The following is a 13,841-nucleotide window of genomic DNA, read 5'->3' as shown; positions in this document are numbered from 1 at the left end:
AGGCTGTTAGCTATAAGAGTATTATAACTGTGATTAATAACCTCTAGTGTCTAGGAGGCTCACAGTCGAGCAATTATGTAATCTCGCAATAGGATCAAATTTGCAAAATTAACCTTTCAGGTTTGAGTAGAAAATTAAAAAAATAAAATCTATTTCTTTGAGTAGAAAATAGAAAAAAAATCTATTTCTTTGGTAAAAAAATGACTTGAATATATAGTTGTACTGATCAGCAACTTCTTTTTAGAATTTTTTGTTTATTACGTATTTTAATTCCAAGTTATTATTTTTAATATTACAGATTCTATGGATTATATCTTAAGGTAATTTTAAAAATTCCATGCATAACATTTAGGTAATTAAAGATAATAGACACAATTTTAAAAAGTGATGGCTAAATGGGGACCAGCAGGTGGCATGGTGGTAAAGGTGCTGGACACTCCCACATGGCTAACTACGGTTCAAGTCCTGAACCTGGTGGCTTGCTTTCTCACTTTCTTTGTCTCTCTCTCTCTGTGTCTGTCTGTCTCTAGTCAAAATAAATGAATGAATAAATAAAATAAATCTTTAAAAAAGAAAAAGAAAGTGATGGCTAGGTGAAGGCTCAGAAATATAAAAAATAGGTATGTGTTCATAGCACATTTAACTCTTTTATGTTTTTCCAATTGTTTTGTATATTCTTAATAGAAGAAGGATTAATTCTTTTAAGAATCATTTTACTTTTATTTATTGTCATTTTTTTTTTGTAGAGGTTTTTGCCATAGGACGCATGCGTTCACCAGAGAAACGAGAGAGAGAGACAGAGAGACAGCGAGAAATCACCCCCCAGAGGGATAGCCACGCCGCAATCCCTTCTCCTCCATTCTCCTCTCGGGATCTTGGGCCCGCACACACATGTGCACGGCGTGAGTTTTAAGCCACGGGTCCGGGACGCGAACCACAGTCGACTACGTGGGAGTCCAGCAACATAGCCATTACGCTAACTGCTGGTCCCTATTGTCTTTTTGTTTTTGAAGTTCACCAGAGAGAGACAGAGAGAAGGAAGGAAAGTAAGAAAGCAAGCTTCCAGGTCCAGAGCGGGAACCATGGTCACCTATGTGGGAGTCCAGCTGCCTTAACTACCACACTGCCCACTGACCTCAAGGAAGATTAATTTTAATAAGCCATTCAGAATATTAAAAGCAAAACACTATGTAACTACTAAATGTTATTTATGTCAGGGAAAAGTGGTGAATTATTTCACTCCATCCCAATATTTTGGAGGAAAAGTGAAAGACACTGAAACCCAGAATATGGAATTTGAACCAAAGGAAAAAGTTCATTGCCCCCGTAAGTATGCTATTTCTTGGAAAAATTCATTCTTATGTTAATCTTTGTTAATAATTCTTGAAATTCTTAGAGATAACCTTGCAATTATTATGCAGTTTTGTAATTGTCTTACAGTTGATTATGCTTTGGGTAAATGGATTCAGTTGCAGGTCGTAATATCTTAGTGTCAGTACAAAATGATTTTTTATTTAATTTAGTTTACAGTATTTTTGCTCATTATATTTAAATTTCCTTAGTTTACAATATAAACCAGGCTTAATTTCTTCCCAGGTACAGCTACTTCAAATTCCATTCACAAGAGAGTATTTCCAATACTAATATTAAGAAAAGTATATTTAAATTATTGTGAGTGCTATTTTGAATTGTTGCTTTGTAAGATTAACAAATTAAGATAATCCTTCTTTAAATTGTTTTTATTATAGTAATTTATTAATGTGTTGAGGTAATTTTTATTAGATATTCAAAATGGCACTATACTGTGATAAATCTTTTATTTTTTTTTTCTTAACACCGTCATCAGTAATACAGATTGGAATTAACTCAGTTTTACTTCTTTTTAATTATTTTGACTGAGTTAGCATATTTTTTTGTATTTAGCTACCCGTGTGATGATCCTGACAGCTGTAAAAGAAATGAATGGAAAAAAAGGAGTTTCCATCCTTTCTATCTACAAGTATGTCAGTTCTACATATAGGTATGATGTTCAGCGGAATAGGAGTCTTCTGAAACGGATGCTGAAATGTTTAATTTTCGAAGGTCTTGTGAAACAAATCAAAGGCCATGGTTTTTCTGGAACTTTTACATTGGGAAAGAATTACAAGGAAGAAGATATACATGATAAAACAAGAAAGCAGGTAACAGAGCTTAAGTTAAACTCTATTAATTACCTACATGTGATGCCTTGTAGGGTAAATTGACATAGCCCACCCTGACACCAGGACTGTTAAACTCTGAAGACAAAATACAAACTAGTTAGGAAAAATACTTACGGCTATGCCTTATGTTTTCTGTTTTCTGAATATAAGCTCCTGAAGAATAGAAACTTTATCTTGGTTGCTTTAAGCCCAGAAAAGAGTGGCCCATAAAAAATACTCAGTAAATATTTGGATTAATTATAAAATTAGATGGTAAGCACTGTTAAAGATGAAAACACCTTATGTGTGTATATATATATATATATATTTATTTTTTTTCAGGTTGTTTCCATAGGGCATATGCACTCACTAGAAACAGATAAGAAGACAGAGAGAGGGAAAGTGAGAAATCACCCCACACCAGGGGCATGGCCATGCCATAATCCCTTCTCTTCCATTCTCCTTTTGGGATTTTGGGTACATACACGTGTGCCCAGCATGATTTTCAAGCCACTGGGTCTGAGGCCCAAACTGTAGTCGATCGTATGGGAGTCCAGTGCCTTAGCCACACCATCTGCTGGCCCCCATTTTCTATATTCTTTTCATTCTATGAGTAAGTAAAAAGTTTACTCCAGAGCTGGCCTCATAGCCCAGTGGCTAAGGGAGCCAGATTCCACATAGACAACCACAGTTTGAATCCTTGCCCTAGCAGCTTGAAAATCACACCAGGTTCATGTGCATAGATGCCCCAGATCAGTACAGGTTAGGAAAATGGAGAGGCACGCCATTAAAGGGTGACTTCCCCTCCTTCCCATAAGTCTCTCTGCCTCTGGTCAGCACATGTACTCTCTGGAAATTAAAAAAGAAATAAAAGCTCCAGACTTTTGAAATATTAATAATATTTTGAGGCTGGCAAGTGGTATGGTGGTTAATGGGGCTAGATTCCCTCATGGTCAACCTCAGTTCGAGTCTCAAACCTGGCAGCTTGCTTTCTCACTTCCTCTCTCTCTCTCTCTCTCTCTCTCTCTCTGTCCCCCTCTGATCAAATTAAAACAGATAAATAAAGTTAAATAAAATAATTCTTTTTTAAAAAAAACCTTAAGTTTGCAAAGTACTTCATATATACTTTGAATCTTTTAAATAAATTCTCATTTCTCCCATGTCATAATCTTAGGAAATGTTTACATTTTGTTATAAAACTGTTTCTGACAAACCAATGATTTCAATTTGATATTAGAAAAATAGTTAAAATATTTGCAAGCACAAATCAAGAAAAGACTAGTGACAATAATTCAAAATGTGGACCTACCAGATTGGTTATGGGAAAGGAAAGAGCAGACAAAAAAGTTCATTTCCTGGAGGGAGTCTCCGGTATTCCCAGACAGCACAGTAGATCTCAGAGAGCTTTTGTGCTTGTAGTAATCCTGCCGCTACCAAAAAAAAATAAAGCCTCCAGTTAATGCCTTTGATTACCCATTAAGTATCCTCACTCCTCTGTTCAGCCTCAGCTCTGACCTCAGCTGGAGAACGCTGTCCCTGTCACCCACCTCCCATAGTACTTCCATATACTCCTAGGCATTCCAGTAGTGTTTTACTTTTTAACTGTTCTCACTTTTCAGTAGAACCCTTTGGGACCAAGGGCCATATTTGTGTCTCCAGCATCTGGGTGTTAACATTTCCTGGAACAGAAATGGCATCCAGTAAATAATTGTAAAGGGAGAACACACGTAGAAGCAGATAGGAAAGAAGGAATTTATATGCTAACTGCAGTAACTAATAGACTAATAAAGTTTTCTTTCTTGGATGCTATATTTCAGTACTTGGCATTTTTATTTTTGTTTTGTTTTCTTTTGTTTTGTTTGAGAGTTTTTTGCTATAGGGTGTGCGCACTCGCCGGAAAGAAAGAGAAAGACAGAGAGAAAGAAAGTGAGAAATTACCCCCCGGGGGGGATGACCATGCCACAATCCCTTCTCCTCCATTCTCCTCTCTGGATCTTAGGCACACACGCACACGTGCCCAGCATGAGTTTAAGCCACCTGGTCCGGGACTCAGACCACCGTCGACTACATGGGAGCCCAGCGACATAGCCATCACGCTAACTGCTGGTCCCATACTTGGCATTTTTATAATTGCCCTGATTTGTATATTTACATTCTCTCAACTGCTCATCTTTTATTGACTTAGGCAAACTGTAAATCACAAGAAGTTAACACCAGATTATCAGTAGCTCTTAATCTTTTTAATCTTTATTCTTTCCAAATCTTACTTGTGCAGTAAGAGTTTTCCTTTTTTTTGGAATGTACAGACTACAAAGAATGTTATTACAAGGGCGGGGTGGAAGCTGCTTACAGGAGTGATAATCCTCAGGGAAAGGGGAGTGGGAGCAAAGACTGGCTACTGGATTTTTATGTAATGCACATGTAGAATCTCAAGAGTTTACTTGCAGAAATATAACTATATTTAAATAAACGTATTAAATATTTTTATAGGCAGTAGGGAGTCCAAGAAAACTTCAGAAAGAGTCCAGAAAATCAGGGAACAAGGACACAGATTCTGAATACTTGCCGTCAAACACCTCTGATGATGATGATGACCCTTACCATTACTACTATAAGGCAAGGAGGACTCGTAGCAAATTGAGGAAAAAATCTGTCCCGCCCACAAAAAAAGGAAAAAGTCAACCTGATATCGATCCTGATTCACAAGGTCATTGTCTAGCTACCAGTGACTCTGGGATTACTGATGTTACTATGCCTGAAAATACATGTACCTCTGAGATCAAGCAAGAACATCAAGCCAAGGACCACATTGACTCTGTGAACCCTGCTGGTAGTGATACACCGCATTCTGATATTGTGAGTCCCTATAACACCTCTGACTATCGCTTTGAGTGTATATGTGGTGAACTTGACCAGATGGACCAGAAGCCTCGTGTCCAGTGCCTGAAATGCCACCTGTGGCAACATGCAAAATGTGTGAATTATGAAGAGAAGAATCTGAAAATTAAGCCTTTTTACTGTCCCCACTGCCTTGTTGCAATGGAGCCAGTATCAACTAGAGCAACTCTGATCATCTCGCCCAGTTCCATCTGTCACCAGTGGGTGGAGGAGATCAACAGGCATGTGAAGTCATCTTCTCTTCGAGTTTTGGTAAGGCAATTCTTTTCTGACACCAGAATTTCAGAAGTTTGCATTTGAGTGTAAAGATGCGAAATCTTTTTTTTTTTTTTTTTTTGGAGAGGTTTTTGCTATAGGGCATGTGCGCTCACCAGACAGAGAGAGAAAGCGAGAAATCACCCCCCAGGCGGGATGGCCACGCCACAATTCCTTCTCCTCCATTCTCCTCTCGGGATCTTGGGCACGCACGCACATGTGCCCAGCATGAGTTTTAAGCTACCGGGTCCGGGATGTGCACCTCAGTCGACTACATGGGAGTCCAGCGACATACCCATTATGCTAACTGCTGGTCCCAAGATATGAAGTCTTTTTAAACAATTCTTGGCTTTATAAATGAAGAAGTCATGGTATAAGCATTTATATTCTCAGAGAAAATTGAAGCCCAAAGGCACCTTTGTGTAATAGTAGCTACTTGTTAGATCTGTCACCCCTTAGCTCCAGAATCAAACTCTGAAGTCTCAGTTACCTCATCTGTAGATTAAGAATTCACTGGGACCAGCAGTTAGCACAGTGGCTTTGTCGCTGAACTCCCATGTAGTCAACCATGGTTCGAGTCTTGAATCTGGTGGCTTAAACTCATGCCGGGCGTGTGTGCGTGTGTACCTAAGATTTTGATAGGAGAACGGAGGAGAAGGGACTGCAGCGTGGCCATCCGCCCTGGGGGGTGATTTCTTGCTTTCTGTCTCTCTGGCAAGCACACATGCCCTATAGTGAAAACCTCTAAAAAAAAAAGAATTCACTCATTCAACATGTAATTGACTAAGTTCATATTATATGCTAGGAACTATGCTAAGTTCTGAATATATCCAGTCAGATTTGCTATGATCAAATGATTTGATAGAGGAGCTAGGACATAGTGGTTATTTCTTATTTACTGTGTTGGTACTTTTTGCTTTTTCTCCTTTCTTTTCATACAGATATTATTGAAGGTTTTTTATATTCCATCCATTCTCCTAGACGTGGAGAATATAGTAGTATATTGAGTACTAGCTCTGTTTTGTGTGACTAGGCAAACTTTGATTTGAGTCTTAGCTCTATTGGATTTGAGCAAGACACTATATTCTACATGTGTAGGATAAATATAACTACTAACAGGATTATTGTTGAAGTTTGGAGATAATGCTTAGCACAATGTCTGAAACATTAAAAGCATATGTAAGTAACAACTCATCGTATTTTTCATACTATTGCTCTTTCACACATGCTGTTAATTCCTTCTCTCTCTCTGTAGTCCTTTTAAACTCTTTTTCACCTGTGAGAAAGGTGGAGAGAACCATTATCCTGCATGGTCCAAAGCAAATAGAAAGGACGCAATGAGAGTATAAGCGAGTGACTGTTACATTGGTCTTTGATGAACCTTTCTGTAATAACTATAACTATGTGGATTATTTCCCAGGTCTATCAAGGAGTGAAGAAAGATGGTTTTTTACAGCCCCATTTTTTGGCAGAACAGGATATAGTTATCATTACCTATGATGTCCTGCGTTCTGAACTAAACTACGTTGATATCCCACATAGCAATAGTGAAGATGGGCGCCGCCTGAGGAATCAGAAACGCTATATGGCCATTCCCAGCCCCCTGGTAGCCGTGGAGTGGTGGAGGATCTGCCTTGATGAAGCTCAGATGGTTGAATGTCCTGCAGTAAAAGTAAGACTTGAGGGTTGGGACAGAAAAAGGGGTAGGGATTAGGGGAACTTAAATAGTTTAGTACTTTAAGCAAAGATAACCCATAGCATTAATATTGGTCAAAAGTTTGCTGATAAACACTGTACATGTGCTTTTCTTTTATGCTATGAATTAACCCTTTAGAATTATGTTGGTACTCTCAATCATTGTTCTGTATGCAGTGCTCACATATATTTGGATAAGATGCTGGTATATGTGTGATTGCAGAGCAAAGTAAACTGTGTTTAGGGCTTTTCTGATTATTTCTGTTAACTGGACAGTTTATCGTGTAGGCTCTAAGAGGTTTAAGCCAAAGTTCACTTCAGTTTTTTATATTGGTGAGACCATACAATAGAAAATGTTACTTTACAGGATAGCCTTTTGATTTAGACAGTGTCATCTGTCTTTATTCTGCCTGTGCCCAATCTATAACCTGAACTGAATTTATGAATCCCGTCTATTAGCACAGTAGTTTATATCAGGAGGATGGAATGGTGTAGGGATATATCAGTCATTCAGGGAGCTTTTTCATTCTATGTTTGTTTGAACTACCTCTCCATTTGGGAGTGGTCACATGGCTGCCTCTCACTAAAAAGAATCCGTATGGCCCATTGGATATGACATTTTACATTTGAATATGATAACTACTAGATTTAAAAGAGTTACTTCTCATCTGAAATGTAGCTTTTTGTGGGCTGTTTTCATGAATAGATATATATGTCTGATTTCTGTGTTTTTTCTATATCTTTTTTTTCATTTTGTTTTTATTTCATACCAGGCTGCAGAAATGGCCCAGCGTTTGAGTGGGATTAATCGGTGGTGTATCAGTGGCACTCCAGTACAGAGAGGATTAGAGGGTAATGTATGGTCTCCTCACACAGTCCATTTATTTAGATAGCTCCATGGCCTGGCAGTTAAAGCAGCCTGATCCCACATGGCTGACCCTGTGGTTTGAGTCCTGGGGTGGCTCTAGAGACAACACTGGGCGTGTGTGTATGTACCCGAAATTTTGAAAGGAGGGAGAGATGAAGGAAAAGGGATTGCGGCATGACCATTCCCCACAGAAGATGCTTTCTCCACTCCATCTCTCTCTAGCTAGTGTACACACCTTCTAGCAAAACACGAGAATATTGGGTTGTCAGGAAAGTCATGAAGCATTTTTGCATAGGAAAATGCGTCATGACTTTCCTGATGACCTAATAAATAAAAGCTTAGTTTCCTTTTTGAGGAAACTGTATTGTTATGCTTATGCTTTGTTGAAATCTTTATTTAGGTGATTATACATATATTTATAGTTGGCTCCTAATAATTCTAAGCATTCATGTTTTCAAATAGAACTTGGTAATTTTTCTGTTTGTATATATGAGATATATGTATAGTAAGTAGTCCCATTGTCTTAAGTTAAGCAATTCTTTTATCTGCCCAAACAATGTTGCTATAGATCTGATTGAACTCAGAATTCCAAAGTGGTAGGTGGGAAACAGAAAAAATTTGGGCCAAGAAACACAGGTAGAAAGGAATTAATTTCATTGGCCATGTTAAAAAAATATGGACTATTATTTAGTGGAACCATAATTTTCCTAATTGTGTAAGTTCTAAAGTATTAATAGCTCGTAGTGTCAAACCGTATGCATATATCATTGTTCTTTCAAACATTCCTCTTAGACATTTGGATTCTGTCTAGTCCTCTCCTCCTTTCCACACATGCATTATAATGATGCTTCTACATTAATCTTATTCAGTAACACTTTTTCCGTAGAACAGACACTGGTTTGTTTGTTTGTTTCTTTGTTTGTTTGGAGAGGTTTTTGCTATAGGGCGCGTACACTCGCCAGACAGACAGAGAGAGACATAGAGACAGAAAGCGAGAAATCACCCCCCCAGGGGGGATGGCCACGCCACAATCCCTTCTCCTCCATTCTCCTCTCAGGATCTTGGGCACTCACACACACACACACACACACCCAGCGTGAGTTTAAGCCACCGAGTCCGGGACTTGAACCGCGGTCAACTATGTGGGAGTCCAGCGACATAGCCATTACACTAACTGCTGGTCCCCAGACACTGTTTTTTAAAACCTTTATGCAAATTTTAAATATTTAAAGTTTAAGTAAATTTTTTTAATAATTATTTATTTTATTTTATTTATTCATTCATTTATTTTAATTTGACCAGAGAGAGACAGAGACAGAGAAAGAGTGAGAAAGCAAGCTGCCAGGTCTGGGACTCGAACCATGGTCAGCCATGTGGGAGTGTCCAGCACCTTAACCACCACGCCACCTGCTGGTTCCGTAAATTTTGTTTTATATCATAAATTTCCTGAAACGCTTTTTTTAAAATATAGTTAAATGGGACCAGCATTAAATGGTTAAGCTGCTGGACTCTTATTTAGCCAACTTAAAACTCACGCCAGAAGCATGTACATGCATACCCAAAATCCTAAGAGGAGGATAGAGGAGAAGGGATTGCGGCGTGGCCATCCCCCTACAAGATGATTTCTCTCTTTCTGTCTCTCTGTCTCTCTGGCAAGTGCACACACCTTATAGTAAAAATATCTCTCTAAAAATAAAAGTGTAATTGAATTATAAAATGTAAATTTCCTTGGAGTCCTAGGGTAAATATTCATCTCTAAAACTTATCTTCCTGAAAAATCCCAGTTTTTATATATTTGTTTTTAGCAAGTTAGTTTATCAGTCTGCTAAAACAAAAATACCAACATCTAATGCTATGACCTAAAGGAGGGGGTTTTAGGTATATTATAAGTATATATTTGAATATTCACTTAATTTTTGTTATGTTAAATATTTATAGAGTAATATTGGACTCATTAAAAGACCAAAATTTGTGATCAGCTGTCACATTCAAAAACTGCCAAAATTATAGATATATAGGTATTAATACGATCTCATTCTCCTCAAAAATTAGCTGAACACATACAGGAAAAAGTAAATGACTATCAGAGTTACTTTTTCTAATTTTAGTTTTGGAAGAATATGAGCAATAATTCCTCAGTTTTCCCTCGATAGTTTTTGTTGGATATGTTGGCAATTATTTTAAACACTTGTCACTATTCAACAAATTCTTAAGTAATTTTTTTAAGTGGCATTATTGTTGAGTTGTTTGAGCTTCATTGAGGTAAAAATGCTTTATAATAGAACTAAATATTTAAAATGTGCGATTTGGTGAATTTTGACATATATGTATACTCATCAATCTATTTCCACAGTAAGATAATCACCCTAAAGCTTCCTTTCCCCAAGTCACCTAAAACGCTTTTCCAAACTTTCTGGCATTTTCCTTATCTTTCTCTTTGCTTCCATTACTCTGCTACTTTTAGAACTATGATTCTTCCACCTACCATTGTTTTGTTCTAGTTGTTACAGTGGTAATGGCCTGTCTGTTACTTACTATGTTGTATTTACAAGTGGAAGTTTCTTTTGTTTTCTTTAATGTTAAACCAGGCTTCCTCAACATTACTCTATTGAGCATATCATTCTTTTCATTGGGAGCTGTCCTGGCATTTTAGAAGTTTAGCTTCCACCCACATGGTAGTACTCCTGGAATTCTGGCACCCACTAATGTCTGCAGACATTGCCAAACTTCCAGTGAGGAGCAAAATCATGAGACTGATAGATATAAATAAGATTTGATGATTAGCCATCTTGTAATCTCATATTGGCTGTGTGTTGAGCAAGGAAATGAGGCTCGAGTTCTTTCATTCCATAACTTGCCAGGCCATTAGAATATATCTGCAGGCAGGCTGAAAGAATGTTGCCTACTTAGAAAATCAAATAAGCAAGAATGCTGCCCACTTTTTCCATTCCCCATACCCCATGTCTGTATATAATATCCTTGTTTTTGTACTGTATAAAGCCTTGGCGTTGGGGAATATATAAACCTGAGTTCTCATCCTGACTAAATTAGTGATATGTCCATGAACAAATTACTCAAACATTTAAATCCTTATGATAACTGCTTCCACTTCTGCTCTTGTTGTTTCTGTTTTCCACTTATGTAGTCAATTTTACTTTTTTTTTTAAATGTTGACTTTGAGTAACTTACATTCTTTGTGGTGCATTCATTATTTCATTTATTCTGGGTGAGATATAATGATGATGACCAAAAATCAACAAGATTTCTTACTTTATTGAACTTGTAGCTTGGAGTGTAAGATATATTTATTAAGTACGTGGGTATTAGATTTGTAATCAAGATAACGTTCCTAAATGAGAAAAATTTGAAATTCTAACTATATCAGATTTTATAAAAACGATAACCTGGTGGGTCAGCAGGTGGCGTGGTGGTTAAGGCACTTTACTCCCACATGGCTTATCACAGTTTGAGTCCCAAACCTGGCAACTTGCTTTCTCTTTCCTTCTCTCCCTCTCTGGTGAATGTATGTGTCCTATAGCAAGTTAAAAATAATAATAATAAAATTAAAGAATAATTATTTTAAAAAAAGATACCTGGTTCTATGACATCTCGTAATAGGGATACAAAAGAGAATGACAACTCAGCCAGAGTTTGAAACATCAACTTGAACTTCACAGAGAGGGTAGGGTCCAATTGTCCATTGTTAAGGAAACAGAAAATATGAACTTTGATGGTAGGACAAGACCGAAAGAGTACAGAGAGATAGAGAAAATGTGTTGCGTTGAAGGACTAAATTGGTGGTAGATGGGCCATAGAAGACATTGTAGGTTAGGATAATTTTACATATTATCTTAGAAGACAAGGAGCGATTAGGAATTACACATAGTGGTTGGGAATCATCTTGCAGTTAGTTTTTTTTTTTTTTCTTTAAGTTTTTTTTAATTCTATGTGTAGAGACAGACAGCACCCCCAACAGTTCTGATTCCAAGATCAACCTCCATCTAGCTCTGTCCACCTCTGCCTAGCTCTGGATCATGGGCACACATATGCCCAGAGGACTCAGGGATATCTCCAGACTTGAATTGGGTACCTTCGCACGTGGGGTCCCTCGCAGAATGTCACACTTGATTACCACTGTGTCACCTCTGGCCCCTGGTTCACTTTACTACGTCTGTGCCACCACCTGACCCCTGGTTAAACTTGTATTTTAAAAGATCGTTCTAGTTGTAGTGTGGACAGTGGTTTAGAAGGAGGGAAGAATGGGACCAGCAGTTAGCAAAATGGCTATGTTGCCGAACTCCCGTGTAGTCGACCGTGGTTCAAGTCCCAGACCTGGTGGCTTAAACTCATGCTGAGGGCATGTGCGTGCATGCCCAAGATCCCGAGAGGAGAATGGAGGAGAAGGGATTTCATTGTGTCCATTCCCCCCCCACCCCTAGGAAGTGATTTCTCATTTTCTGTCTCTCTGTCTCTTTCTGGCAAGCTCATGCACCCTATAGCAAAAATCTCTCCAAAAAAAAAGGAGGGAAGAATAAATATTAGGGCACTAATTGATTGGCTATAATAGTAATCTAGGCAACTGATGCTTTGGATTTGATCTAGGGCTATTCTGTAGAATTAGGAAAAATTGGATAAGGAAAAATTAACAAGGCTTAGTGAGAGATAAATTGATGCCAAGATTTCTGATTTGGGTAAATCTATGCATGATGACAATATTTGCCAGTGAGTAACATTAGGGAGAAGCATGTTTGAGTGAAAACATTATGAATTTGATTTTGGCAGTTTGTGTTTGAGGTCCCCTTAGGACCTCAAAGAAGAGGTAGCATATAGGCAGTTTGATAAATTCAACCTGGAAATATAAATCTGTAACAAGTTGAGGTAGGTATGCATTGGTTCTTTCAGACGTTACTACTTCCCGTGAGCTACCAAAGAAACTTAATTTAACCTTAATATTTCCTGGCCATTTTCAGAATAGATGTGCAGATAGGGTCGTGGTATTTTTTTTTATGGCTATAAAGAACATTTTTTATGACTTCCATAATTAGATATTAGTATATGCTGTGTAATTTCTGTGTAAGTGCTTATCCAAAATAGTAATGAAGAAATTAAAGTACTCTAATTCTTAACGTGCTTTTGTCTCTTTTTCTTTTCAGATCTTTTTGGGCTAGTGGTCTTTCTTGGTATTGAACCTTACTGTGTCAAACATTGGTGGGTTCGACTTCTCTATCGTCCTTACTGCAAAAGAAACCCTCAATTTCTCTACAGCTTTATTGCCAAGATACTGTGGAGATCTGCAAAGAAAGATGTGATTGACCAAGTCAGTACAATAAGTTTTATTGATCAATTTTAAGATTTTATGATTAACAGTATAAGAGAAAAGAAACAACTGGGATGGAAAGTTGAATTTTCAGGAAAGTCTTTTTTTTCTTCTTACAGATCCAGATACCACCTCAGACTGAAGAAATCCACTGGCTCCACTTTTCTCCAGTGGAAAGGCATTTCTATCACCGTCAGCATGAGGTGTGCTGCCAGGATGCGGTGGTAAAACTCAGGAAGATTTCTGACTGGGCTCTGAAGCTCAGCAGTCTGGACAGAAGGACTGTCACCTCCATCCTGTATCCGCTGCTGAGGCTCAGGCAGGCCTGCTGCCACCCACAGGCTGTGCGTGGGGAATTCTTGCCACTCCAGAAAAGGTTTTTTTATCACTTTCCTTGTGCCACAATTGATGATGTTGTAATAAGAAACAGTATTTAAGCAATTAGTTTCTGGACACACAATTTCTTACAAGGACTTGTAACTGAGTTGTCAGTTATTTCTAATGATTCTTTTTTCTTTGATAAGGAATTTCATTTGTGAGAAAGTATCACATCATCAAAATAATTTACACAGTTTTGCACATTTCTTTTAAAATTAAAGGTATTGGTAGTGTTTTTTTTGTTATTATA

At 37.8% G+C, this 13,841-nt stretch overlaps 1 protein-coding gene across 6 annotated transcripts in view; it reads left to right on the top strand.

The window, feature by feature from the left end:
• SHPRH (SNF2 histone linker PHD RING helicase) overlaps positions 1-13,841 on the top strand; it is a 91,434-nt gene that overhangs the window by 25,212 nt on the left and 52,381 nt on the right. For all 6 annotated transcript variants that reach the window (XM_014592858.2, XM_014592820.2, XM_014592893.2 and 3 more), the window contains 7 exons: positions 1,218-1,326; positions 1,924-2,180; positions 4,671-5,330; positions 6,754-7,005; positions 7,802-7,880; positions 13,050-13,213; positions 13,333-13,589. In XM_014592858.2, the coding sequence (XP_014448344.1) occupies positions 1,218-1,326; positions 1,924-2,180; positions 4,671-5,330; positions 6,754-7,005; positions 7,802-7,880; positions 13,050-13,213; positions 13,333-13,589 (1,778 nt within the window). The remainder of the gene's footprint in view (positions 1-1,217; positions 1,327-1,923; positions 2,181-4,670; positions 5,331-6,753; positions 7,006-7,801; positions 7,881-13,049; positions 13,214-13,332; positions 13,590-13,841) is intronic.

This window comes from Tupaia chinensis, unplaced genomic scaffold, assembly GCF_000334495.1.
Source record: "Tupaia chinensis unplaced genomic scaffold, TupChi_1.0 Scaffold000008_1, whole genome shotgun sequence".
In the NCBI taxonomy this organism is placed as follows: domain Eukaryota; kingdom Metazoa; phylum Chordata; class Mammalia; order Scandentia; family Tupaiidae; genus Tupaia; species Tupaia belangeri.
The sequence above is the reverse complement of the archived record's forward strand: the minus strand, read 5'-3'. Positions and strand labels throughout refer to the sequence as shown.